The sequence below is a fragment of the Etheostoma cragini genome, chromosome 21 (assembly GCF_013103735.1).
Source record: "Etheostoma cragini isolate CJK2018 chromosome 21, CSU_Ecrag_1.0, whole genome shotgun sequence".
Taxonomy (NCBI): Eukaryota; Metazoa; Chordata; class Actinopteri; order Perciformes; family Percidae; genus Etheostoma; species Etheostoma cragini.
This window is the reverse complement of record NC_048427.1, coordinates 12,708,935-12,735,679: the sequence shown is the minus strand read 5'-3', so window position 1 is coordinate 12,735,679 and position 26,745 is coordinate 12,708,935. Positions and strand designations below refer to the sequence as shown.

At 38.6% G+C, this 26,745-nt stretch overlaps 2 protein-coding genes across 2 annotated transcripts in view; one reads left to right on the top strand and one right to left on the bottom strand.

Annotated features, from left to right (window-relative positions):
- Positions 1-1,881, top strand: part of itga3b (integrin, alpha 3b) — a 28,666-nt gene extending 26,785 nt beyond the window's left edge. The window contains exon 26 of the mRNA XM_034859921.1: positions 328-1,881. The gene's annotated coding sequence lies outside the window, so the exon portion shown is untranslated. The remainder of the gene's footprint in view (positions 1-327) is intronic.
- Positions 1,582-24,976, bottom strand: ace (angiotensin I converting enzyme (peptidyl-dipeptidase A) 1). The gene is made up of 26 exons (XM_034859920.1): positions 24,614-24,976; positions 24,271-24,527; positions 19,037-19,207; positions 18,790-18,877; positions 17,724-17,867; positions 17,352-17,543; positions 16,884-16,981; positions 16,609-16,778; positions 16,273-16,496; positions 16,025-16,169; positions 15,283-15,381; positions 14,612-14,734; positions 14,303-14,508; positions 13,675-13,811; positions 13,179-13,337; positions 12,030-12,117; positions 11,523-11,666; positions 10,725-10,916; positions 10,203-10,300; positions 9,630-9,802; positions 9,169-9,392; positions 8,941-9,085; positions 8,688-8,786; positions 8,340-8,462; positions 8,035-8,228; positions 1,582-2,449 (listed from the first exon to the last, which is right to left on the bottom strand). Exons 1-26 carry the CDS (start codon positions 24,636-24,638, stop codon positions 2,256-2,258), a joined length of 3,912 nt encoding a protein of 1,303 aa, XP_034715811.1. The 5' UTR covers positions 24,639-24,976; the 3' UTR covers positions 1,582-2,255.
- Positions 24,977-26,745: the final 1,769 nt, after the last annotated feature.

Here is a 26,745-nt window from a genome sequence, read left to right as displayed (position 1 = left end):
ACTATTGATTCATCTTGGGGTGTGCTTCAACCTTCTCTCTCTGTTTTATGGTGGCTTTTTGTATCTACCCTGTATCACCCTAACATGGCGTCTACTTTCCTTTCAGGCTAATACTGTCCATTGCGCTGCTGATCACTTTGTATCATGTTTGTCTTCTCTTCTTTATCAGTCTTCTCCAACTTGCTGAGCATGTTTTTTTTACCTAACTTGATTTTTCTCAGCCTAGGAATCCTAAATCTCTTTCTCAACCCTGTCATAAATCCCAGCTCTCCTGCTTTTTAAGTGTACCTTCTTTAATGTCACCTCTCTCTCTTTTTTTCCCACTAGCTTGGATTCTTCAAGCGTGCCATCTACTATCGGATAATGCCAAAGCACCAGGGGGTGAGAATTCGCAAGGCTGAGCGGTATCAATTCAATCTGGGATTTCAACCTGAGGAGCCACAGAAAAAATATTGGATCACCAACTGGACAGAGATGCAGCATTACTACTACTGAGGCCTTTGCTTTGGGCCCTGAACTGTCACACTGGTTTGACACAGGCCGAACAAAGAACTGTGGGCTCGGTCGAGCCACATGCATGGACCAATTGTGGATATTGCATTCCATTTCTTTTCCATTGCTTTATCATTTTTTTACTTCATGTAGATTTCAAATTTTTAAGTGCAATAGACTGAACCAACAGATGTGTTTCAGAGATTGTAATTTGTTAAGTATTTTTGATGAATACAGTGTTGGAATATGAGTTGCATTCAAGAGTAAATTCTTGTGATTATGACATTTTGCATTTCATTTTTTTTTTTATCCTCCAAGCAAAGTTGGCTGGACAGTAATCATCTTTATTTCCACCATGTCTGTGTTGTCCTCTGTAATAAGAGGAGTGAGTCTATTGATCTTTTCCGTGATAGTGTATTTCCTGCTCTGTCCCCAGCCATCACTTTGTGGTTAGCGGTTGTAGACTATGTAAGTTTTGATCCTACATCAGTTGAGATTGTTTTCAAACTGCACTTAGAATATGTTGACCAGCATCCACTCTGTTATGAGAGACTTATTGTGAATGTCCATGTCAGTGTTTGGCAAGGTCTACGTTGACTCACATCTCAAAAAGTGACCTCCAAAAAGTTCACTGGTTTCAGGGAATAAATACCTAGAGGTACGGAGAAAAATAGCCAGATATTGGTGAATAATACATTTTATAGCCCAGCTGGACATGTTTTAATTAAAGAGTAAATCAAGCACCCCTGCAACAAGTTGAAAAGCAATAGCTTGTTGTCTGTATGTAGAGTCAACCAACAAATGATGAGATCAGGTGAGCACACTTGATTATTATTTATTACACTGTCTTGTGTTATTGAAGTAAAGAACCTATCAGGTTTTTTTTAAATATCACAAACAGAGTCATGACACTGGAGTAAATAATAAATTATGTGATATATCTCTGGCGACTGTAAGCTCTAGCATAGATAGTTATAAATTGTAAATAGTGAAAAGGTAAAGTGAATTGACTTATTTGAAAGACTGCTTATGTCATTGGCCTTTGTTGTTGCTCTGTCCCTAAGCTTTGTAGTTTTGTATGAGACAGTGTGCTGACACTTGGATTGTTTCCAAGCCAGTGCGGCCCCCATTGAGGTCAACTTGCCGCACTGAAAACAGACTGGACCAGGAGAAGACAGTCACAGAACGCAACTGTGACTGGGACTAAGTGTTGCATTACCACTCTATTATGTGTTACCTGAGAGCCCACAGGTTGTGACTGTGGCGGTTACAGAGGCTTCATTGACTCTGCGAGTAAAGAGAGAAGGGCTGAAACCAATGCACAAACTCTGTTCTCTGTCATGGTGGTGTTTTTTTATTGTGTGGTTTCAATGTAATTAAATAGTTTTTTAACAACTTTTGCATTTTAATGGTGTTTTCTATAATATCTTGATTAAACACAGGCAGAATACATATCTAATGTATTTATTATAGAAATGCATATTCAACAAAAGAAATCAAATATTCAGAAACGCAATCAATTACTTTACAAACATTCATGTAAAACATTCCATCTCTAAACATTCAAATATTGCGAAAACATTACCAAACAGTAATGTTCTTTTGTGTAGGCAAACAATAATTTGACTCAAGTTAATACAATAAAAATACAAGACTAGATAGGGAGGCAGACCAAAAAGAAGAGCAAATTTGATCAGATGTACTGTACAGTACAAAATATACTAATGTTCACATTGAGGTTGGTTCTCAGCCATCACTGATGACTAGTCCTTTTGCTTGAGCTCCATCGTGGATAAAGACTTTTCAGGCTTTTTTGACCTCCTGTACTTGTAGGCCAACATGATGGTGGCCACCAAGAAGACCACACCAAGGACCAACAGGACCCACTGGCCAGCTATGGCAGATGCACCTTTCACACTCATACCCAGGAAGTCAACATTACTAGACTTAGGTTCACCTGCAAGACACATACATAACATAAAATATAACACGTAAGTACTATGCCGGACTTTTCACAAACTCGCTCATTCACCTTTAGCTCCAAAGTGTCCACAAGGGTGTGATGGGTCATTTTTGGGCTAGTTCTACACACGCCTAGATTTGTCAGCAAAAGGGAAGGACAGTAAGTATGAGCAAAAGCAGTTCCAGTGTCTGTGCAGAGATCTCTAAGTAAAATTAAATACTTTTACATTATTATTTTCGGGCTTTAATGGCCTTCATTGGATAGGACAGTTGAAGACAAGTAAGTGGTAAAAAGATGGGAATGACGTGCAGCAGAGGGCCACAGGTTGGAATCAAACCATGGCCGGTGTGGCAAGGACAGAGCACCAGTACATGGGCCTAGCTACCAGGGTGCCCCTGTGTGCCTTTAAAAAGTGTCATAGTATAGTGTGTCAAATTGACTCATTAAAAAGTAATGGTATACTATGTCGGGATAAGTCATACGTCAAAAAAGAATCATGAAAAGTCATGGTACAGTATGTTGTAAGAGTCAGAACAATTCATAGCGTAGCATGTCAAAAAAGTCTTATAGCATGTTAAAAAAGTCAAAAAAAGTCATGGGGAAAATGTTTAAAAAAAGTCATAGTATGGTATGTCGAAAAAAATCATAGTATAGTAGGTCAAAACAATTGATAAAAAGTTGTGGTATTCTAATTGGAAAAGTGATTAAAAAGCCATAGTATGGTACATAGAAAAAAATGATAGGATAGTATGTCAAAAAAGGTGACATAAAGTCATAGAATAGTATGTTGAAAAATTAATTTATAAGCCAAAGTATGGAATGTCGAAAAAAGCAATAGAATTGGATGTCAAGGAAGCAACAGTATGTTGAAAAAAGTGATAAACTAGCCATAGTATAGTATGTTGAAAAAAGTTATAAAAAGTTACAAAAAAGTATGTTGAAAAAAACACAGTACAATATGTAGAAAAAATGAGGAAAAAACACAGCACGTCAAAAAAGGCAATAGTCTTGTATGTCGAAAAAAGTGATAAAAAAAGCCACACTATAGTATGATATTTTTTGGGGGGCATTTTTCAACATACTTATGGTATGGCTTTTTTATCACTTTTTTCAACATACAACACTATGGTTTTTTCAACATACTACAATACGTTTTTTTTCTTTTTTTTCCCCCAAACTATACTGTGGCTATTTCATCACTTTTCTTTACATGCTATACTTTGGGTTTTTTATCACTTTTTTGACGTACTATACTATGTTTTATTCACTTTTTTCATGAAAAAAAGAAAGAAAACATAGTATGGCATGTTGAAAAAGGCCATAGTATTGAATGTTGGAAAAAGTGATAAAATAGCCATGGTATGTTGAAATAAATTTGAAAAAAGACATAGTATAGTATGTGGAAAAAGACATAAAAAAGCCACAGTATAGTATGTTGCAAAAAGTGATTAAAAAAAAGCCGTATGTCAAAAATGTAAAAAAGTAATTGTATAGTGTGTCAAAAAAAGCTTTAGTATTGTATGTGGAAAAAAAAGATATAAAAGCCACAGTATAGTATGTTGAAAAAATTTGAAATAAGCCATAATATAGTTACAAATGATGTAAAAGGACACAGCAAAGTATGTTGAAAAAGTGAAAGAGTCATAACAAAGTTTGTCTAAAAAAGTGATTAAAAAAAGTCATAGTATAGTATGTCAAAACATTGGAAAAAAGCCGTAGTACAGTATGATGAAAAAAGTCATAGTATTGCATGTTGAAAAAATTGGACAAAAGCCATAGTATAGTATGTTGGAAAAAGTGATCAAATAGCTATAATATATTATGTCAAAAAAGTGATAGTTTGGCCAACAAAAGTGATTACATAGTATATATTATGTTGAAAAAAGCCTTAGTATAGCATGTCAAAAAAAGTGATAAAATGGCCATAGTATAGTTTGGCAAAAAAAGCCATAGTATTGTATATCAACTAAAGTGATTAAAACGCCACAGTATACTATGTCACTATGTCATATCATAAAATGTTGAAAAAAGTGATAAAAAAACATGGTCCAAACTCTTGTCGATATTGAATTGAACAATCAACCTTCCACTATCCAACTCTACCCTACAGCCATAGTGTCCAAACAAGTGAAAAAAGTCATAGAATAGTTTGTCGAAAAAAGCAAAGGTATAATGTATCAAAAAAGGATAAAAAATCATGATCCACACTGACCTACTGCCACCTAAGAGTGTGTCTTTTACATCACTTTTTTAATTATAGTCATAGTATAGTATGTTGAAAAGCGTGATAACATAGCCTTAGCATAGTATGTCTAAATAAGTGAAAAAGGTCACAGTATAGTATGTCGATAAAAGGAATAAAAAAGTAATGGTATAGTATGTCAAAAACAATGATAAAAAAGGCCAAGTATAGTATGTCGAAAAAGTGAAAATAGTGTGTTGAAAAAGGCCATAGTACTGTATGTTGAAAAAAGTGATAAAAAAGACATAGTATATTATGTCGAAAAAATGAGTAAAAAGCCATAGTATAGTTGGTCCAAAAATAGCATAAAAGATCCATGGTTGACAATTTTGTAGATACTGGGACTTTCTAACCCATCACCCTAAAGACTGAGCTGCTGCCACCTAAGATAGTAGTAGTAGATAGTATGACGAAAAAAGTGATAAAAAAGCTGTATAGGATGTCGAAACAAGTGAAAAACTCATTGTACATTGTCTCAAAAGAAGCTATGGTGCTGTAAGTTGAAAAAATTAGACAAAAGACATAGTATAATATGTTGAAAAAGGCTGTAGTATTGTATGTCGAAGAAAATAACAAAAAAGCCACAGTGTAGTATGTTGAAAAAATTAGATAAAAGCCATGATACAGTGTGTTGAAAAAGGACATAGCATGGTATGTCAAAGAAAATAATTTCCAAAAAAAGCCACAGTATTTTATGTCGAAAAAAGTGATAAAAAAAGCCACAGTGTAGTATGTTGCCACCTAAGATAGAAAGGCTTTATCATTCAATTCATTCATTCAAAATTGATAAAACAGCTATAGTATGTTGAAGTAAGTGAAAAAAATCATAGCGTAGTGTGTCAAAAAAAGTGAAAAGGACATAGTATTGTATGTCAAAAAAATGAGAAAAAAGCCATAGTATAGTATGTTGAAAAAGGACACAATGTGGATGTTAAAAAAAGACATAAAAAAGCCACAGCATAGTATGTTGCAAAAATTGATGAAAAAAGCCATGGTATAGTATGTCAAAAAAATGAAAAAGTCATGGTATAATGTGTCAAAAAGAGCTATAGTATTGTATGTAGAAAAAATTATAAAAAAGCCACAGTATAGTATGTTGAAAAAGTGAAAAAGTCACGGTAAAGTGTACCAAAAAGGTGATTAAAAAAAGCCATAGTGTTGTATGTCAAAAAAAGTGATAAAATATGCATTGTATAGAATGTCGAAATAAGTGAAAAAGTCATGGCATAGTGTGTCAGAAAAAGCTATAATGTTGTATGTAGAAAAAATTAGACAAAAGACACAGTATAATATGTTGAAAAGGCTATAGCATTGTGTGTTGAAAAAAAAGACAAAAGAAACGCAGTATAGTATGTTGAAAAAAAGATAAAAAAGCCATAATATAGTATGTCAAAAAAGGACATACCATACATGTGAAAAAAAAGATAAAAAAAGCCATAGTATTTTATGTTGAAAAAAGCCATAGTGTAGTATGTCAAAAAAATTGAAAAAATTACATTATAGCATGTCGAAAACATTTGAAAAAAGCCATAGTATAGTAGGTTGAAATAAGTGAAAAAAGTCATAGTATTGTATGTCAAATAAAGTGATAAAAAGCCATACTATAGTATGGTAGTTTTTTGGGGTCTTTTTTCAACATACTATAGTATGGCTTTTTTATCACTTTTTTGACATACATTACCATGTTTTTTTCAACATAGGTATGTTTCTTTCTTTCTTTTTTTCAACATAATATACTATGACTTTTTTCAGCAAACTATACTGTGGCTATTTTACCACATTTTTTGACATACTATACTTTGGCTTTTTTCAACTCATAAACTGTGTGTTTTTTTGCACTTTTTTTGACAAACTATACTATGTTTTTATATTCACTTTTTTCATGAAAAAAAGAAAGAAACCAAAGTATAGTATGTTAAAAAGGGCCATAGTATTGAATGTCAAAAAAAGTGATACAAAAGCCATAGTATAGTATGTTGGAAAAAGTTATAAAATAGCCCTAGTATAGTTTGGCCAACAAAAGTGATTACATAGTAAATAGTATGTTGAAAAAAGTAATAGTAATGTATATCAACTAAAGTGATTAAAACGCCACAGTATACTATGTCACTATGGCAGGGCCATGTCATAAGATGTTGAAAAAAGTGATGAAAATACCTTTCATGTTGGTTAATTTCTGCATAACACAGCCATATATTATTTGTACATATTTGGTCTATTATGTGCTGTAGAAAATGTTCCATTGTTTATGGAAAATCAACAAAAAATTTTAGAAGAAAAAAGTGATAAAAAACATGGTCCACACTCTTGTCAATATTGAATTGAGCCATCAACCCTCCACTTTCAAACTCTACCCTACAGCCATAGTATGGTGTATGTCCGTAAAGTGAAAAAAGTCATGGGATAGTTTGTCAAAAAACAAACAAAGGTATGATGTATCAAAAAAAGGCTATAGTATTGTATGTCAATGAAAACAACAAAAAAGCCACAGTATAGTATGTTGAAAAAATGAAAAAAAAGCCATAATATAGTATGTCGAAAAAGGACATAGCATAGTATGTCGAAGGAAATGATAAAAAAGCCATGATATAGTATGTCAAAAAAGGACATAGCATAGTATGTCGTAAAAAAGGAAAAAAAGTCATAGTATAGTATGTCTAAAAAAGTGATAAAATAGCCATATTACAGTATGTTGAAAAATTGAAAAAAGTCATAGCATGTTGAAAACAATGATAAAAAAGTCATGGTGTAAGTTGTTGAAAAAAGCCATACTATTGTCTAAGTATCTAAGTCCAAAAAAGTGATAAAAAAACATTACTCATACTATTGTAGCTACTGAAATAGAACCATCAATCCTCCACTTCCCAACTCATTTCCCTATAGATAGAGCTACAACCACATAAGACATTAGAGCTTTTTCATCACTTTTTTTGACATACCATGTAATTGCTTTTTTTGTCACTATTCCGGAATAGGTGATAAAATAGCTGTATGTCGAAAAAAAAAAGAAAACAAAGTCATAGTAAAGCATGTCAATAACAGTGATAAAAAAGTAATAGTATATTATGCCTAAAAAAGCCATAGCATGCCTTAAACAAACCATAGTATAGTATTCCTAAAAAAAAGCCATAGTATTTTATGTCAAAAACAGCAACAAAAAAGCCATTGTATAGTATTTTACAAAAAAATGATTAAAAAAAGCCATGTCAAAATTGGCTGTGAGATTGGAACAATTATTTTACATAAATCACTTAGGCTTGCCTAAATGCCTACTACATTTGTCCATGTTTCTATGGAAGTTTCAAAGTATGTGGATGCATGAGTGTGTTGGACGTACTTTCCAAGACGTTAGGGTTCCAGTCGTACTCGGGCCACCCGCGTACATCGTTGTTCTTATTGTTCTCCTTCTCCAGCCATTCAATGAGAGGTTGGAAATACTCCATGAGAGCCTTGGCGCTCATTTTGGGCTGGCCAGTGATCATGGCCATAGCCTCAGGCCAGGGCTTACTGAAGCCCAGCTTCATCACATCACTGCAAACAACACAGAGAGGGTCAGAGGGGAGGTCCAAGCAGACAAGGAGCAGTAGCAAGACTGTGTTTTGTAATGCGTGCGTACGTGTGAGCATGCACGCATGTACTAACCCCAACAGCTTCCCAGCTTCTTTAGATTTGTAGATATCACAGGTATGTAAAGGCCCAACGTGCTTGGCAGCATCACACAGAGCCTTTTGGAACTGAAACTGGATGACGAAGCTGACGAAGTACCTGGTAAAGACCATTAAACATGTAATGTCATGACTGTGATTTTATGCTAGAAGGAAAGAGAAAAATGGTTGAGTCTGTATGATGATTGCTTTATTTTCTGCCATGTGAGTAGCCGGGTTTATCTTATCTTTCCATGGTTAATTGGAGTGCATTGAAGCTGTTATCGTCCTATTTGTGCTTAATTATCAGGTGCCATGTTTGTTGTTTTATATCACGAATTTGTACCTCACATAAGGCACGTTGGCAGGGATGTGGAACTTTGCACCCGGGTCGAAGTCTTCCTCAGTACGGCTTACAGGTGGGCACAGTCCTTGGTACTTCATTCTGCAATTGTAAAATTGTAAATCATTTACAAATTAATTACTTTATTACAGAATCAATCTACCACTCACTGATAAACTTTCCTTTCTTAATTGTAAAATGTTTCTACATGATAACACCTGAACTTTGTAATTGTAAAAACACTGGTAAACATTACCTGAGGTTCCACCACTCTTTGTTGTACTCAGTTGATGGGATGCGCCCGTCAAATACCTTCCATCTCCACTGATCCATCAGGTAGCCAAAAGGTAGGAAGGCGATTTTGTCAAGCGCCATGCTCATCAGGAAGTTGATATCGCTCTCTAGAGGAGGGGACAGAAACACACCGTGAGCTGTGTTCATAACATCACACACTTTTAAAGAACTATACAGTACTCGTGGTCACCATGGTTTGTTTCCACTTTGTCCAGGAGGCCGATGCTCTGCAGATGTTTGGGAGTGGACACAGACAGGGCTAGCACATCGCCGATGGCCTCATGGAAGCCGGGGTTGGCTCCATCGCGGAAGGACACGGGCTGGTCTTTGTACTGCAGGAAGTATTGGACATGGCCCATCTCATGGTGCACTGTGATCAGGTCATCCATTGTCACAACAGTGCACTGTTTGATCCTGTTGACACAAACAAGTCCATAAGTACAGCACAGAACCTAAAAGTATTACATCTTTTTGGCTTCCATGCACTTCTTATACACCACCATTTTAAAGTTTGGAATCACCTGGTATATTTGTTATTCTTCTTTCAACAATGGCTATTTTAACAAAGATAAAACAGTATAATTCAGATGTCTTCAGCTTCCATTTAGATGAAAATAATATATCGATTTAGCTGAAAATAAAATGATTAACCTGAAGTCTTTTCGGTTATAGAAGTCCCACGCAGAGGCGTGGCACACCACCTGGCGTCCACCAGACGGCTTCTCCAGCATCGATTTGTCCCAGAACTCTTTAGGCATTGGCAGCAGACCCAGAGAGGTGAAAAATTTGTCCGATTCCTGGAACATTCTGATGGCGTTCCAGCCCTGACCGGGACCAGAAGAGTACCAGTGAATATCTGGATTATTTTGTGTAATATAAGTAGTTTGAGAGAAATTCCAACATTTGGAATTAAGTCATAGCTACATTTAGAAAAGGGACAACTGCGTTTGTTATTCAGTGTGATTAAAATCCTCTGTTTTCATCCTCATTCTGCTAGAGCCTCCAATCTGACCTGTATCCAAGTCTCAACGTCACTGAAACAAAGATCCTTAACCTCGAAAGTAGTGGAAGAAGTGTGTGTGTATGTGTGTGTGTGTGTGTGTGTCTGTTTGTGTGAGCGTGTGCACGTGTGAGCGTGTTTTTGAGCTTGTGTCTTTGTGTAAACAAAACTTTTCTTTGTGTGCAGTGGCGATCATTGTGCAACTTGCTTATGTGTTCATTTACCTGTGACACCATGGCAGGAGTGGCGTCAACCTGCGTGGCATCCGGGTAGGGCATGGCCAAATCCATTATGCCAGACCACGTCTGTGCCCACATGTTGCCTGAAAGGACAGAAGACATTCATATATTCTTTTTCCCAAGTTATGCGGCAAGTCATCCTCTGCTCTGCAGGTGTTAAACCAAGTGGGATTTATGGCTGTGAGTCAGTCCAATCCTGAACCATGTGGACCTGTCACACACAATCTCATGCTTGGTGCCTCTGAAAGCAAAGTAAATCCTGAGTTAATCCAAATTCATCTCCCAGCCAATGACAGAATATGAATGGGGTATGCTTCTACACAAAAGAAGAGTTTGGGCTTTGAGTGTTTGAATCCTTTAAATTCCAAACTGAACTACTGACTGAAGTGTGGTTTTGGCTTGCTGTGACGTCAACTCCTGAAAGACTGGTGTGTTCAAAATAAAGGTAAAGTAGCTCTGAATATTGTATTGTAAAAACAGTTCCAAAACTTCTTTCTTGTAACTTACCCAGCAAGTGAGCAGGAATGGGTCCCTTCAGGTTGATGTACTTTGAACCATACTTTTTGTACAGAGCCCTGCGGACATAGGCGTGCACATTCTGATAGAGGGGCTCCAGCTCCTTCCACAGAACCTCCAGGTCTTCCTCAAAGGTAGGGGTTTCATACAGGGAACGCCAGAAAGCCCCATTGTCAGAGTGTCCTATAGGTAGTACCAGGAATACAAATATTAATCAGTGAGGTGTATTTTCTAACGCTGTAATGTAGGCAATGCACACATTTGAAGCTGCTACTAAAGCAAAAAATATCCTAAAAGATGAGATAAGGTGAAGCCATCAAAGTACTTTATTTCTGTAGGGTCAATAAGAAAGTCACCGTGATTAGCCAGTTAGCGGATCTCAGAACAAAGACTGGAAACAGGGGACAATAGCTGGCATTTATCTGTCCACAGGTAATTAAATCTGTCTACTAGCATGAGGGGGTTACGTGCCAAACTATATCAAGGATGGGACCATGTCAAAGCACACAGCAGAGGCTCCAGGAAGACACTGGTCCTGACCACATAAAAGTAATTACAAATTAAAATAAATGTGTGTAAAATAATGTTTTTATACTGATTAAACAACCAAGATATCACTTGCTATAGAGGTGCTGGTAGGCGGCTGTTGACAGCCCACACTGTGAAAAAACATAAGAAATTCTTAAACTACTCTCAGCTGTTCTCTGGGGTTCTTGCATTGTGTTTTTCAAGCAAAACAGATCAGGGACAATTTCAAGGTGGATGTGAAACTACTCGTTAAAGTCATACCATTGAGTTTGGCAGCTGTGTTGGCCAGTTCAACGTATCTCTTATAATCCTGGCGAAGCACTTTGCCAGAAGCATCTCTCCATCCTTTCCAAGCAAACAAAAGTTCGTCATAGTCCCTGGACTCTGCCATGATCTTCTGGAGATCTGAAACACAGAGCATTCTTAAAACACCAACACTAGTCTTTATTGCGCTAACTTTACCTACCGCATACTGCATTATGCAGCAAAGCATTCATGTATTTTCAGAGGTTTCATTTTTTTGTTGTAAAATACTCAAGGTGATCATTATTGCACCTATAACAGTTATAACATTATTTCATAGTAGCTAACAATTACATGTTTCAATTACCAATAATTGATTTGCCATTAACAATCGGGTAAGTATTGTTAAATTACTGTTTGCACATATTTGACTCATTAATAATTACCTACTTTATATATTATTTTTCATAATTTGTTTTGAGGATTTACATAATGATTGGCATATGTAGTATTTCATAGTCTTACCTGGATCCAGTGGATGGCATGTCCCATCATCTCTGCACACTTCAGCCACGCTGTACTTGGTCTCCATGTTGGATAGGAGAGTGTTGTACTGAAAAAGTAAAGGCATCGATCAAACATTAGATCCCTCCGAAACATCTGTATTTACGTTTGGTACATTTGGTGAATAAATGTGCCAGCTTTCTAAAAGGTGCTCAGGTGGAGGAGAGAGGATAACACAGGCAAACATTGACTCATTTTCACGGAAAACAATATTTTTAATTTACATTTTAACAATGCCAACAGTTACTACTTCTTTTATGAGTGCTTGAGTTAGCTTGTACTTGTTTGGCATTCAGCATTTATTCATTTATGCAAATTTCATGGAGCTCAGTGTCTGGTCCAAAAAGAGCTTTCCCCTTCACTGAAACACCACAGTTTGCAGAAGGCATCACATGCAAGTGCATGGTGGCTGGCTCTTGCTAAATTTCACCCAAGTAGGATAACATGTTTTAAAAAACATTTGCAATTTTTTTATAAATGTGGCCTCTCCACCACATTCACACATTGGAGTGATATCATGTCAATGGGGTTGCTGCTGTGTAATAGAATAATGTTTTAAGGTAAGTCACTCTGTGTTAATGGTCGTTTCATGAGCAGTGCAAAGATTTGTCAGGCTGTAAATTGGCATGCTAATAATTAGCAAAAGGCTTCAAATTGTTGAATTGAGTTTTCTTAATTTACTTGTGTTTTGTCTATTGGCATGTGTTTCTGTGTTGAGCTCTGAGGGCTACTGTACATGTCCAGTGTCGGATATATTTTGGTGCAGGAGCAGGATTTTCATGCATCCTAAGGTTACTCATTAGCGGGAAGCTTAATGCTTTAAACTCGTGCTGCCTGCTGATGGTCTGGGACACACACCCCCTGTAAGATCTTCCTTTATGTATTCTGGCTTAGCATCATTACGGCTACTAGATTATGTTAACTAGCTAAAGCCGATGGATGCCTATCAGCATGTCCAAGTGCAATTTACATATTTGCCTTTAATAAGCATTAGCTATCATTGTGGTTTGTACTTTCTGCATCCCCGCTGCATGTGCATTGATGATTGTATATGAGAAACATGTCTCGGTTTTCTGTCTTTTATTTTAGAGAAAGACTTTTCCTCCACACCTCTTCCAGTTGTGCCTTGGACAGCGCAGCCCTTTCAATGTCGCTGAGTTTTTTGATGATGCGTTTGACCGAGTCGTCCTGGAAGTCAGTGGTGTCGTACTGACGGGCCTTCTCTCCATACTTCAGGGTGTGGGCTGACATCTCCAGGCTCTTCTCAAGCTAGAGAGGAATAATGAATACTCATGAATAATCTGTTTATATTTTGTCAGTGGAGGGTGGAGCAGGGTGATCGGATAGATGGAAAGGTACATGGGTAAGTAGGGAGCATTTATGGATATGTATACATGCTTGCATGGGTTGATTAGTGACTCACTGACTCAATCAATTATTGATTCATTCATTGACACATGTTTTATTAAGCAAGGATTTTATTGATTACGCAACTTGCACAAAATCAGCATAAGATGCAACAGTCCTTCACGTTTGATTGATGATAGATGATGCTTGGACAATGTTAAGGTGATCTCAGTGGAGTCGGTCTGTCAGAGGGTCTCACCATCGCCTGCTTATTGGCTTCGTTGATGTCGGTGTTGTACTTCCAGGAGGCCTCGGTGTAGGCGTTCCACACCACCTCAGCGGTGCTGTTGTACTCTTCCAGAAAATTCTTTGCATCAAGCTCATCTGTGTTCTTGTCTGAGTAAACAAGAAGAGGGACAAGACCTTTTAGTTAAATTACAATGTGTTTATTATCATCAAAGTTTTTATTTTTAGGCGTTTGCTTCCAAAGGATAAGAAAACTTTACCTTTCTGTTTGTGTGCATAATAATAATAATAAATTGAATTTGTATAGCGCTTTTCCCGAGCTCAAAGTCGCTTAACAGAGTAGAGACAGTTATGAAAAAATAAAAGTAAAAAATAAAACTAAGGATAGGCAGAACAGAAAAGATGGGTCTTTGCATGCGTGCAGAGAAGATCTGCACCCCTGCACCGCATCGAATCCATCATGCACAGCCTCCACTTCTTTTGTCACATTTTAGAGAAATAATCATGACTGCTTTACTTTCTTACATGACATGTTTAGTATAGTTCTTATATTGGATTATTTCCTTCCAGATAATGTTGAAGTATTTCATCTTCTTTTTTTGGGCCATTTGTTTACTATACCTTTTGAACAAAACTCTTACCAATATCCTCAGGGTAACCCTCAGGGATTGGTGGGACCCAGTTAAAGTCAGGCCATCCTAATGTCTCATTCACGTTTTGCTTCTCCAGCCACTTAACAATGGGGTCAAAGTATTTCATTAGAGAACTGGCATCCAACTTATTGGTCCCTATTGCCTCCTGGAGCACCTCAGGCCAAGGTTGGGAAGAGCCAGCCTGGAGAATTTTCCTGGAGAGTGTAGAATGAAATTGTATTACACCTTCACTGCTTCCCTAAACCCATTGTTCATGTACTGTGTAATAAACAATGGCGACCCAATCACATCACATACTTTAAAATAGCCCCTGCTTCTTTGGAGCGGTAGATGTCACATGTGTGCAAGGGACCCGTGTGTTTGGCGGCCAAGCACAGTTTTTCGTGAAGCTGGAACTGCAGGATGAAGCTAACAAAATACCTGCAGCGAGAAAATTGCATGTTACTACCTTTCAACATGTTCAACAAGATTTAGTTAAAAGTCAAAAAGGACTACATTTTGGTAAAGACCATCACAAATCTGTTATACTTTGATACACTTACGAGACTATTACAAAACTATGTAAAAAATGACCCCTAAGAGTAGATAAGAATGTTGTGAGTGTGTGTTTCAGCCACCACTACAAAACATGTGTTGGCTTGTTTAAGTAAGTGTTGACTGGCAGTTCCCACATTGTTAAAGAAACCAGCTGGAGTCAGAGGCTTTTCTTTTAGAAGCTTCCTGCTATTGTAGGGTTATTGTATCGTTTAAACTCACACTCAAGTGCCAGTAATTGAATCCAGACTACAACACACAATACCTTAATTCCCAGATCACCAGCAATTCTTGCCTGTTCATTAAATTGACCTTATTCACATATTTCCCTGGTGCCCTTAAGTACAGGCATGTACACAAACACGGGCCATTTTAGGCATACTCTGGAATTGAAATCTTTGAGCCTGTGGGAGTGCAGCTAATCAGAATCCTACCTGATGTATGGCGTGTTTCCAGGGATGTGGTATTTTGCACCAGGATCAAAGTGATCCTCTGTACGCTTGGTGGGTGGACAGATGCCTTGATATTTTGTCCTTCAAAATGAAATAAGACAAAATTAGATTAAGAAAATGCTGACAGACGCTGGATACATAACTAAGACATTAGTAACTTATTTGTTAAGTGTCAGCTGTGAATGACACACACACACACACACACACACACACACACACACACACACACACACACACACACACACACACACACACACACACACACACACACACACACACACACTAAAGTGGTTATGGAATATCAGTCATTGACTGACAAGGCAGATGTAAATCTATGCGGCAATGTGAAAGAGGAAGCTGGTAGTGATGAACCTACACAAAAAGATCCAAAAAGGTCTCATTCGTCTTGTAGACTCAAACTTGTCATAAAATAAATCACAATGCTAATAATCAGCAGGTTTAGGCTTAAGTCATCTTCTCAACTCGTGTTTAAAGAGTCAACACAACAACACATAATTGCTAGCAAGATAGCTTTGTTTAGCATAAAGACTGAAACAATGGGAAGCAGCTGGCAGTAGCTTCATATTAAGCTATTAAGGTAAACAGATGAGATTGATACCACTCTCCTCAGCAAGAAAGTAACTAATAACTACACTTCCCAAAAATTCTAACTTTCCTTCAATGTGTAATATCTTGTAAGTATAGCCTGTGCACGAAAGCCTACCGGAGGTGCCACCAGTCAGCATTGTAGCGCTCTGGAGGTGTGTTTCCATTGAACACACCCCATCTCCACTGGTCAATGAGATAGCCAAAGGGAAGGAAGGCTATCTTCTCCAGAGCCATCTTTAACAGGTAGTTGGTATCAGTTTCTGGAGAAACACAATGTAGAAACACAAATTTTACAATTGGCACATGTGCACTATGGGATGGTATTTTAGTGGCTTGGATTTATTTCTATCTTAGTTTCTTTACCAGGGTCAGAGGTCACAGTTTCCAGCAGATTAATGGTTTGCAGATGTTTAGGTGTGGAAACAGAGAGAGACAATACATCCCCAATAGCCTCGTGAAAACCGGGGTTAGCTCCGCGACGGAAGCCCACAGGCTGGTCCTTGTACTGCAGGTAATACTGGACGTGCCCCATCTCATGGTGTACAGTGAAGAGTTGCTCCATGGTCACTGTTGTGCATTGTTTAATCCTAAAGAACATGAAATTACTTTAAATGCATCAAGTCTTAACGACAAGATGAGCAGGTAAGTTGGCAATGAATGAAATGCAACTATATTTCACTAAATAGCTCACAATTTTACCTGAAGTCTTTGCGGTTGTAGAAGTCCCAGGCAGACGCATGGCACACCACCTCTCGACCATCAGGCTTCACCAGCATGGATCCATCCCAGAACTCCTCAGGCATCTTCTCTAATTCCAAAGACGTGAAGAACTCCTCCGCCACACGAAACATGTGCGTGGCATTATAGCCCTGAAGAGAAGTCCCAATTCAGCTCAATGCTATCTGACAAAACTATAAATCACATTTTTTTCTACAATCCATCCCAGTGGCACAAAATCATTCCCCTATACTTACTTGTCTGACCATTTCTTCAGTCACATCCAAATTTGGTTTGTCAGGAAATGGGATCATCATATCATAAATATTGTTCCAAGTCTGGGCCCACATATTCCCTGAGGGTGAGGAAGAAAACACACTTAAACAATATGGGCTTTGTTATGAAATACTCTGCTCATTCACAGTAATGTGATAAGAGCACAAAATGAAGTACCATTGTATTTTGGCATCATAATACTGTATCATCCCTGGTATGTGTGATTACATCTTCGATAATTTCCCTTCTATTAGGTAATGATTGCTCATGCTAGAGGCTGGATAAAAGGGTTTTGTTGTTTTTGTTTGTTTTTTTGTTTTTTTGGAGGCGGGGGATGTAATAATATTCATACAGTCCCTTATCATTAAATGTGTCCTGTAGAACACAATCATTGCTCTTGTCAGCAGACATTGTACAGTTTTTAACAACATGTGACTGCTCAGTTGTACCTAGCAGGTGTGCAGGGATGGGTCCTTTAAGGTTGATGTACTTGGGACCGTACTGGTTGTAGAGCTGGCGGCGCACAAAGGCATGCAGGTTCTGATAGAGGGGTTCAATGGTCCTGTATAGTGCTTCTATATCCTGCTCAAAGGTATCTGATTCATACCAAGAGCGCCAGTCAGCTCCAGTGTCCACAAACCCTAAACAGGACAAAATGTTAATTTCTCCATTTTTCATTCTCTTTCTCGTCCCCTATTAGACATTTCAGCTCCTTTACTTTCCATGTTCTAGTGTTACGTCATTGTCATTAAATTAATTACTTCTTTGTAGCAATATGAGCCTTGTGCTATAAATGTCAAAGGCGAAGAGGGAGTTCTTACCGTCAGCAACAGAGGCTTTGTTGCTGAGCTCCACAAACCTGGGGTAGTACTGCCTAAGAGGTACACCTGATTCATTGTGCCAGGCCTCCCACACATACAGCAGCCTCTTGTAGCTCCTGGAGGTTGCCATGATATTTGTGAGCTCTGCAAAAATGACAAAAACACACTCAGTTATGAGAAAAGCATGTAAAATAAAGATAGGCTAAACTAGTGCACACACAGAAAAATATAACTCAAAAGCTGTAAGTTTTTCCTAAAACAATCAAGATGTATTGGTGTTTAGATGACTTTATGTTCTCTTAGCAGAAAACGGACAGAACAGAGGCATTATTCAAGAGAATATCTTTGAGTTATGACAACTGCATGACAGTCTGAGCGTCCAGAAAAACAACATTTATCTTCAAAATGCCAGGAGGAGGAAACAAAGGTAAAGAGAACAAGAAAGTTGAAGACAACTAAGGAAGGTTGGGTTAGTGGAAAAATTGATTGTTGACAGTCTGTTTGTTATTATAATAACAGCAAGTGATTTGTACCACAAACTTTAAATAACCCTGTTCCAACTTTTTAATTGTTTCCAAGACTAAGAAACCGTGTAATCCTCATGGGGACTGTACATACCAACAGTAAATTACCTAATTCATTTTCATGAATAATAATTTAAGTAGAAATAATTGCTTTTGTAATAGTGTGTGTTTTGGCAAGCATGTCTGACACATACTTTTGGCAGTTGTTGCTGACAAAAAACACAGAGCCATTGTTCACTAAACATCCCGGCAGTGTTAAAAGTTAAAAGCTTCCATAGCTTTTTAACTCAACATCCGGGCACATCCACAACGTTTCCGTTGGGGACCTCTCTGAAGTCATTGTGCCCATCCTGTTACTTTTCCAAGAGCAGATAAGATCTTTAACCACTTACAACCGTTTTTCTTTCTAGACTCCCGATCCACATTGTTGTGCTTCATAATGCTCTGCATTGCACTGATCCTTCGACTTTTAAATAACTCCAAAAGTATTTGTATTATATGAGTTATGCCTCAAATTGATCCGTTATCTAACATTCACTAACCAGGTTCCAGGCTCCAGCTTACATTCGGCGCTGGTTCCACCTTGGCTGTTGAATAAATATTGTCCATAGTGCTGAGAATTGTGTTATACTGGAAGCAAGAAAAGAGATTTGAAGTCAGTCTCTTAGTTTAAGAAGTCAGAACTAATACAGTGACAGGACACATCTTCCACAACACACTATCCATGATGAAATGTGAAATGGTCGATAAAACATAGAAAAAATGAAAAGATGTGAAACACAAACAAACCTCCTCTCTTTCTTTCTGGGGCAGGTTGGCAACTCCCAGTAATCGGATCTTTTCTATCAGTATCTTATCTGAAGGGTCAGGGAGAGAGTCGAGAAGCTCAGAAGAGAAGACCTGCTTGGCCTTCAGTCCCCACGCCGAGGAGAAGGCCTGCTCTTCAAGAGATGCCTGTACCTAAAGACAAGACAACATCGGGAAATTTAAAGGGATGCCAGGAAAGGCTAAATGACTATGTAGCATGAGTCATTCAGCTTCTTAATGTCTTAAACGTTTTTATAACCAAGTGAGGGCCACAGCATTATTTTCCTTGGTTGTTAGTTGTTGTTTTTTACAATATTGATGAGCGGGAGGAGCAGAAAGTGGGCAGCGATGAGAGTATGTTAGTCACATGGTGGACACCTTTGACTGGCGTAGGAGGAACCTCCTGCAGCTAAGATGGAGGACATGATGGTGGACATTAGTGGACAGGGAACAAGACTTTTTTTTTGAGGTAGCTCAAATTCTTTAATACACATCACTTTGTCATTACCCATGCATGCATGCATGCATTTACTATTGGATGGATTGTCATGTTAGTGGTATCTGATCAGTTTCATGAGTTAAACCCTTTAATTCTCCTGTATTACATTTGTTTTAAAACACACTTATGCTAGCAACAGGCGCACATTAAACAAAGTCAGTTTTAAACACGTGGTTAATGAATTCAAATAAAACTACTTTTTTTAGGTTTGGTAAAAGATCATGGTTTTGGGTCAATATTCTGTAAGTATGTTTGTTACGCAGCTAACGTTACATAATGAGTCACAGGTTAAGTTGACTTTTGGTGTTGCAGGGGACCCAAACAGTGGTCTCCTGGGTGAACATCTCGTGTCATTTTGATTAGAAACGTATTTGTGATAAATGGGGAAAATGTCATTTTCCTCTTAACCCAATTAAGAATGAAGTTTAGATGTGTAGGAACATAATTTTTTTGGAGGTAGTGCTGGGTTGGTGAATTTTTTGGTGATCTCATGACTTTTAATCTTAAAGCCATCATCGGGTAAAAAAATTTGAATTTGTCCAATAATTTGGTTTACTTGGAGCTGTATTTGAAATACACAGACCGTTCCCAAAAATGTGAAACCTCTATCATTTTTTCACATGGACGCACGCTCGGAGTGGCTATCAAAGCAAACCCAGAAGATCGCATTACAACACACAGAGGGAGTGAGATTTCATTCTCTGCTCAGGAAGCCATCAGAATCCTTTTATTCCTTTTTAACTTTATTCGAAAACAAAAATTATTCGATCCAAAACAAAAAATATACACACTAATCTGTACATACTTTAAACAGAACAATAGAGAGGCATGAGTGCAATGAAGAGATCCATACAATTATAAAAAATGTGGAACATTGCAAAGATACTGGGATAAATAGTATTATGTTATTATATTACAATATGAACAGTATGAACATTACTCCACTATATCTTTACATAACTAATCCTTTTGCTGCTGTATTAATGTTCTAAATCTTAAGAACAGCCCCTTTTTCAGTGACCAATATCCGCTAGCATGGATGCACACTCTTGTGATCCAACGCCTATACCTACAACGTGTCTCCACCTAAATCATGTGTTTCATGTCAGCTGTAACAACACATCTTCCCTCTGGGGTCAATACAGTGCTCTGCCTGTCTATTAGAAGCAAGGACAGGGCACCAAAACAACCCTAGCTCAAGGATAATATTTGTGGAAAATGCATTTGTCAATGCTCAAGTCCACAAGCTTTTCTTTATGGCCCTTTGGAAGGTCATGAACATAGGCCTTCTCGGTGTTCTTTGACAGTGCTGGGAGAGTCAAAGGAGTCAAGGCTGCTGTGGAACATTGCATGGATAGTATACGTCTGTCACATTGATTTGCTCCTATTCAAAACAATGAACTTCAGCTGTACTGTCACAGCACTATGTTCATTTGCTGCACCATTAACATTTTATTGCCTAAGAAAAACTGTTACAACCCTACGTTTCATGTAAGGAACACACCCCAGTTTGTTGAAATAGGGCTTATCACGGTCTCCCCTAGCTGTAGATAAGTGGGCCAAAGCATTTTTTGTCTCAAGGCATGCATTGTTTTAGTACGGTGCAACACCGGCAGCACCGCCGCTAGTTAACTTAGCGTAGTGATGACGCTGCCGGTGTTGCACATGCACTGAGACAAAAAATGCATTGGCCCACCAATCTACAGCTAGGAGAGACAGTAAAAAGCCTTATTTCAACAAATTGTGTGTTCCTTTAAAGTTAGGACATCACACTGTAAATAGCTTGGACACACACACACGTACACGTCAAGGTAACCACCAAACAGTAACTTCATTCCAGTAATGTTTAATTGAAGCCTTTCTTATCTGTCTTTTTTCCGGCCTTCTCCATAATTACAGGCCGCAGGAAGGGAACTATGGTGACAGTGAGTTGAAGTATTAACCCTGACCCTTGTGCTCTGCCTTTCAATCTCTGTCTTTTTCTCAATTATTTTATCCAGCCTGCCTACACCCATCAATCCACCCAGATAATCATTCTCAAAGAAACACAATAAAGATACTGCAAGGCTGAAATGCCTTTTTTGCTGGTTTTCCTTCCCTCAAGGTTCTTTGTTGGTTATAAAAGCTGCATTGAGTGTTGCAATTTGTAAAGAGGTTACAAAAACTTATTAACAAATCTTCATACACATTTACCCTTTGAACACATAATCTGTATGTGTGCAAATTATAACTGGACGTGAATGCAACACGAGTTTAAATCCAAAATGAGTTGGAATTGTTGGATTGTTTGTTGGATTGCACTTTAAAAGGTCTGATGGTAAAAAGTGAGATTTTCATGTGTTTGATTATAAAGCAGGTCAAGTTTCTATATAAATACTGTAAAAGTATCAGCACACTCAATCCCAGAGAAATACATACAGGCCACATTCAGTGCGGCCAAAGTGCAGTTAAAGTCATTCCCCAGCTGCAATGACAGTCCAGAGACTAATGACATCTTTTATTACATTGTAACTGTTGCTCACCTCAACTCATGTTTTCCATTATAAAAACGTCCATAGCACCTGCCAACATGTGATTTTTTCAGAATCACCTTCGAGTTTCCAAGCGAGCTGATGCAATAACAACAGGTGATGTGAAAACCTGCAGACTACCGATTGGTTTTTTAATCACTGTGTCATCATTGCTAGCAACAGACAGGGTTGTTCTGGACAATACTGCCATATTGAAATGGTTCAGCTCTTTTTTGCCATCTCCAGCTTATTTTGAAACAAAATGTGTCTTCTGGCACATCCACATGCAGGGAATCAAAAACAACACACCTTTGACGGTCTGTGTGTATGTTCCGGTAGGTCAAGGCAGTTTCTTGTGGCGTTGCTATGACGACAGCCACGTTTGCCTCACGCATGTGGCAATACTAAATCTGCAATGGAGAAAGGAGGACGGGGCACCACGGTTGAGCTGGGCTGGTACTAGCAGTGGGAAAGCGTCATAAGTGAGCAGATGCAGAACCCCGGAAACAAGAAAGAGACAGGCACTAAAATGGAGCATTTCAGACGGAGGGGGAATACAGGTACATTCAGGCAAGATAGTACGAGAAAAATGTGTTTTTTGAACATTAAAAGCATGTAAACATTTTCTAGTAGAATCCCAAAATACAAGTGTGATCCTGAAAATGAGCATGACATGGGACCTTTAATCTTCCTTTCCTTAGAATATTGTTTTGCTCAGCTAACAACATGTTTCCAAAGTTAATTTATAGTATTTCAAAATGAAACTCTTTACTTTAAGGTAGTTCTCAAACTTCACATTCAAGTCACAGGAAAAAGCTGGCAGTATTCAGCAAAATGAGCCTCAGGTCTGATGCTCACACTTGATGACAGTTGGTATTTTATTAAGGCGTTCAAAGGACATCAGCCATTGATATCCACTCTCAACGGTATTTATTTAGCTTGATTAGTAGCTTGTGAACCAATCCTCATGTGGTTTGATCTTCCACACGTCTAATGTGAGCCTCATTTGCACCAAGACCAAATCACCCTCACCTCTGAAACTGGCTGAGGAGGAAATGCGTGTGTGTGTGTGTGCTATGTAATTAAATCTGCTACTTTAGTCTAATAATTTCAGTGTGATGTAATAGATTTACAGTGGGTCATAAGTGGAATGCCAACATGAGAAGATTTCTCTGCCAGGCTGAAATGCCATGCTCTCCCCTGGCTGCCAGGTTACATGGAGCTTAGCACTCTGATCCACTTTGAACTGTCCGTGCTCATACATTCAACTACAATCCCAGCTCATCTTTCACCTTACATCCCAGAATCATTCTGGAGAGCGGAACCTGTTCTGCAGCCTGACCGTGTTGACACTGGTGTGGTGGGGGCCCACATAAACACACCTGTTCAATGTGCGAGGAGACCAGAGCCTGAATAGTTTATTGAAATCTTGTAATAACTGCCCAAGCACGTGCTTTAAAAAAAATATCCAGAGGCTTGTCTGTCAGTGTGTCGGTTGGACAATTTGCGTTAAATTTTTTATATTACAGACTAGGCTTGACTTGTACACACGTCCATAAATATGTGTGTATTGACTCTTGTGCCCTGAAGGCAAATAAACACACTCTCACACCTCTACAGTTGCCTCACTGTACTCTTCTCCTGCTTAACTGCCTGTGTCCTTTTTCTCCTATGTTTATGCAAATGTTCCTGAAGCATATGTTGAGATGAAACTAGAAAACATTCCAATCTTCTATTAATGTCCTTTAAAAGCCTGAACATTGGATCATAAATACTATAGTGCGTGTAAAACTGCATCTTGCAGTAGGTGCGCCCTTCTGGAAAAACTGTATTAAGCAGAAGATATCATAAAACAGACAGCTAAACAAATGAATCGCATGCAAGACTCCCTAAAAATGTATTCAAAACTTGAAGACGTTCACACAACAGGCATACAGATCGGTTTTATTTTTCCAGTAACCCACAAACTGAGTTGGCTGCGTTGGGAGGAAACTAAGCATGTCATTCTGGAGCGAGATGAATAGGCGTGATCTCCAAATCAAGCAGGGCTCAGCTCCACAGAAACCTTTGACCATGTATGCATTTGTGGTGACATGGTGCCAATGCTGGCAAGAACTGATCTCAATGGGCCAATTTCATACCAGTGTGAGAGAAAGGTTTAGCACACAAGTCAGCCTCTAACCTCAATACTCCAGGAGTAGTCCTACCTGAAGCTCGGAGTTGTGGGTGGTGATGTTGGTGTTGTAGTTCCAGCTGGCGGAGACGCTGAGGAATAGCACCTCCTCAGCAGTGCTGTTGTAGTCGCTGAGGAACTTCAGAGCATCAGCCGTGGTGTTCTGATATTCCCCTGGCATCCAGCTTTCTGGCAAAGCCTCAGAAAGTACCAAGATTGGCAGCAACAGTACCACTGACCACAGAAACCTGTCCATGCCAGTACCCATGGCTAGCCTCCACCAAAGAAAGACTGGAAGAGAAAAAAACTGCAAAAAAAGGGAAAGAGTTGGAAAGAAGAGCTAAAAATACATTTGCATCAATGAAGTGAGAGTACACCTTCCCCCTGGAGCTGTTGTGTCATCCACTCCGTCGCTGCTCCCTTCTTATTCTCACAACCAGGCTGCAAGTGAAATGCTCTAAAGCCAAAGCAAGCTTTTTAAGTATCAATTTAACCCAGCCCACACTTCTCTGCAGCCTTCCCTCTTACCACTTTACAGCACTGGACACATTTCCCTCCCCGTTCCCTCCCTTGCTACTATCTTTTCTCCCTCCCTTCTTTTTCTGTTTAGCAGCCAGGATTTGGATGGTTGGCCTAGTATCTTTGATCAGATCCAAGTTTCTATAACTGTCCAAGATGAGAGATAAGACATGACACACCAGTGCAATGTGCCTGCCTGCCTGCCTGCCTGCAGAATGGCAGACCCAGAAAAAAGCACTGGAGTGTCTGGAAGGGACTCCACATACTTTGCTCTCAGTTCCCCCCTTCAGCTTAGTGACAGGGGGAGGGGGAGTTATAAAGGCAGGGGAAATGAAAGAGAGAGGGCATATGGGAATGAAACAGGGGTGGGGGGGGTGACAGGATTGAAGGCTGAGGGTTGAAAAGGCTGTAAGAGATTAGCAGAAAAAAGGGAGCGACGCAGAAAAAGGTGAAAGTGGTTCACCTCACCTGGGATAATACACCATTGCTTTAACTCCCTAATCAGAGGAAAGAAAACACATCAAACGTAAACAGTGCATTTTCTCATGTGGTACTGACTCCCACAGTAAATTTATAAAAGTACAAAATTAGTGATCGAAAGTCTACCGCCAGAAAGAGACGGCAGAGACAGTTGACAGGTCTTTTTGTCATGTGTAGTCCCACCATACCTGTACGGTAGTTATCCCAATTTTTTTACTATTTGTGGTAGGGATGTTTTTGGGCAACTTAAGTAAGTAAGTAAAATTTACTTGTAAAGAGCTTTTCACAGCCATAAGTCACACAGTGCTTTACAGGGGCAAACACAAGAAACACAAAAAGTGAGAACACATCACAAAATCAGTATTGCATTATAATATTGTGCAGACCGGTTAAGCAAACACCTGTCTAAACAGGTCTTTATCTGATTTTTAAAAGACTCCACAGAAACTGCAGACCGTAATAAGCAGAGGATTCCAAAGTGTAGGTGATAAGGACCCAAGTGCTTGATCACCTCAGGTCTTAAGTACTGGGGTAATGTAAGACTGTCTCTTTCACCTAGTGAGTAGCGTTGCAGTAGCATTGTGGATTGACTGAAGATGATCCAGACCTACTAAGTCGGGAGAAAAATGTGTTACATTAGTCAATGCAAGATAAGAGGAAGTCTGTGAATGTATGAGCATCTCAAGTTAAGCAGTTGAAACTACAAATCTCAATTTACTAATATTCATAACCAAAATCTGGTCAGCTGCTTAACATGGGTGGCAAACGACAAGGATTTATCAAATTATACCCCTAAATTATTCAATTCAATTTTATTTATAGTATCAATTCATAACAAGAGTTATCTCAAGACACTATACAGATAGACCACACTCCAGAATTTACAAGGACCCAACAGTTCTAGTAGTCCCCTCCAGAGCAAGCAACAGTGGCAAGGAAAAACTTCCTTTTAGGCAGAAACCTCGGTCAGACCCAGGCTCTTAGTAGGCGGTGTCTGATGGGCCGGTTGGGGTTGGAATGAAGAGTGGCAATAACAAAAATGTATGCATGTTTGTGCAGACTGCGGAGGAAAGAGGCCCAACACATTGCATGATCATTCTGGGGCAACAACCAGAACCTACAGTACGTCTTTGTTTTACCATTACATAAGTTTCCCCATCATGTTTTTTATGGGTCCAGAACTTCGTTGCTAATTTTGTATGTTGTTTGTTTCATTTTTGGTAGAAAAGAAACTTGAAAGGAAAAAAAAAAAAAAAAAAAAAGAGAAACTTGCCTGCTAGCTCAGCCCCTCACAGACCCTTTCCACATTATGTCATCGTCATTTGATCCATTGTCAAGGTAAAAAAATATAGCAGCTTTAAATGGTGCTCTTAATTTTAAAGAATACAATTTTATTCAGTGCAGGAATGGCTTCAGGTCACATTTACCTTGCAGTCCCCTTTCATGCTTTACAACCCAATGTTCCCTCCGTTTAAACATAATATAGAAGCAGCTGCTTCTGTTGCTACCA

What these genes read in the sequence shown, in the direction of transcription:
- ace (XM_034859920.1), bottom strand. Translation starts at nt 24,638, where the DNA reads ATGACACAACAGCTCCAGGGGGAAG. An exon ending in CCCAGAAAGAAAGAGAGGAG is followed by an intron (nt 18,878 to 19,036) that starts GTTTGTTTGTGT and finishes TCTTGCTTCCAG; the next exon opens with TATAACACAATTCTCAGCAC. An exon ending in GCTGACTGGTGGCACCTCCG is followed by an intron (nt 15,382 to 16,024) that starts GTAGGCTTTCGT and finishes TTCATTTTGAAG; the next exon opens with GACAAAATATCAAGGCATCT.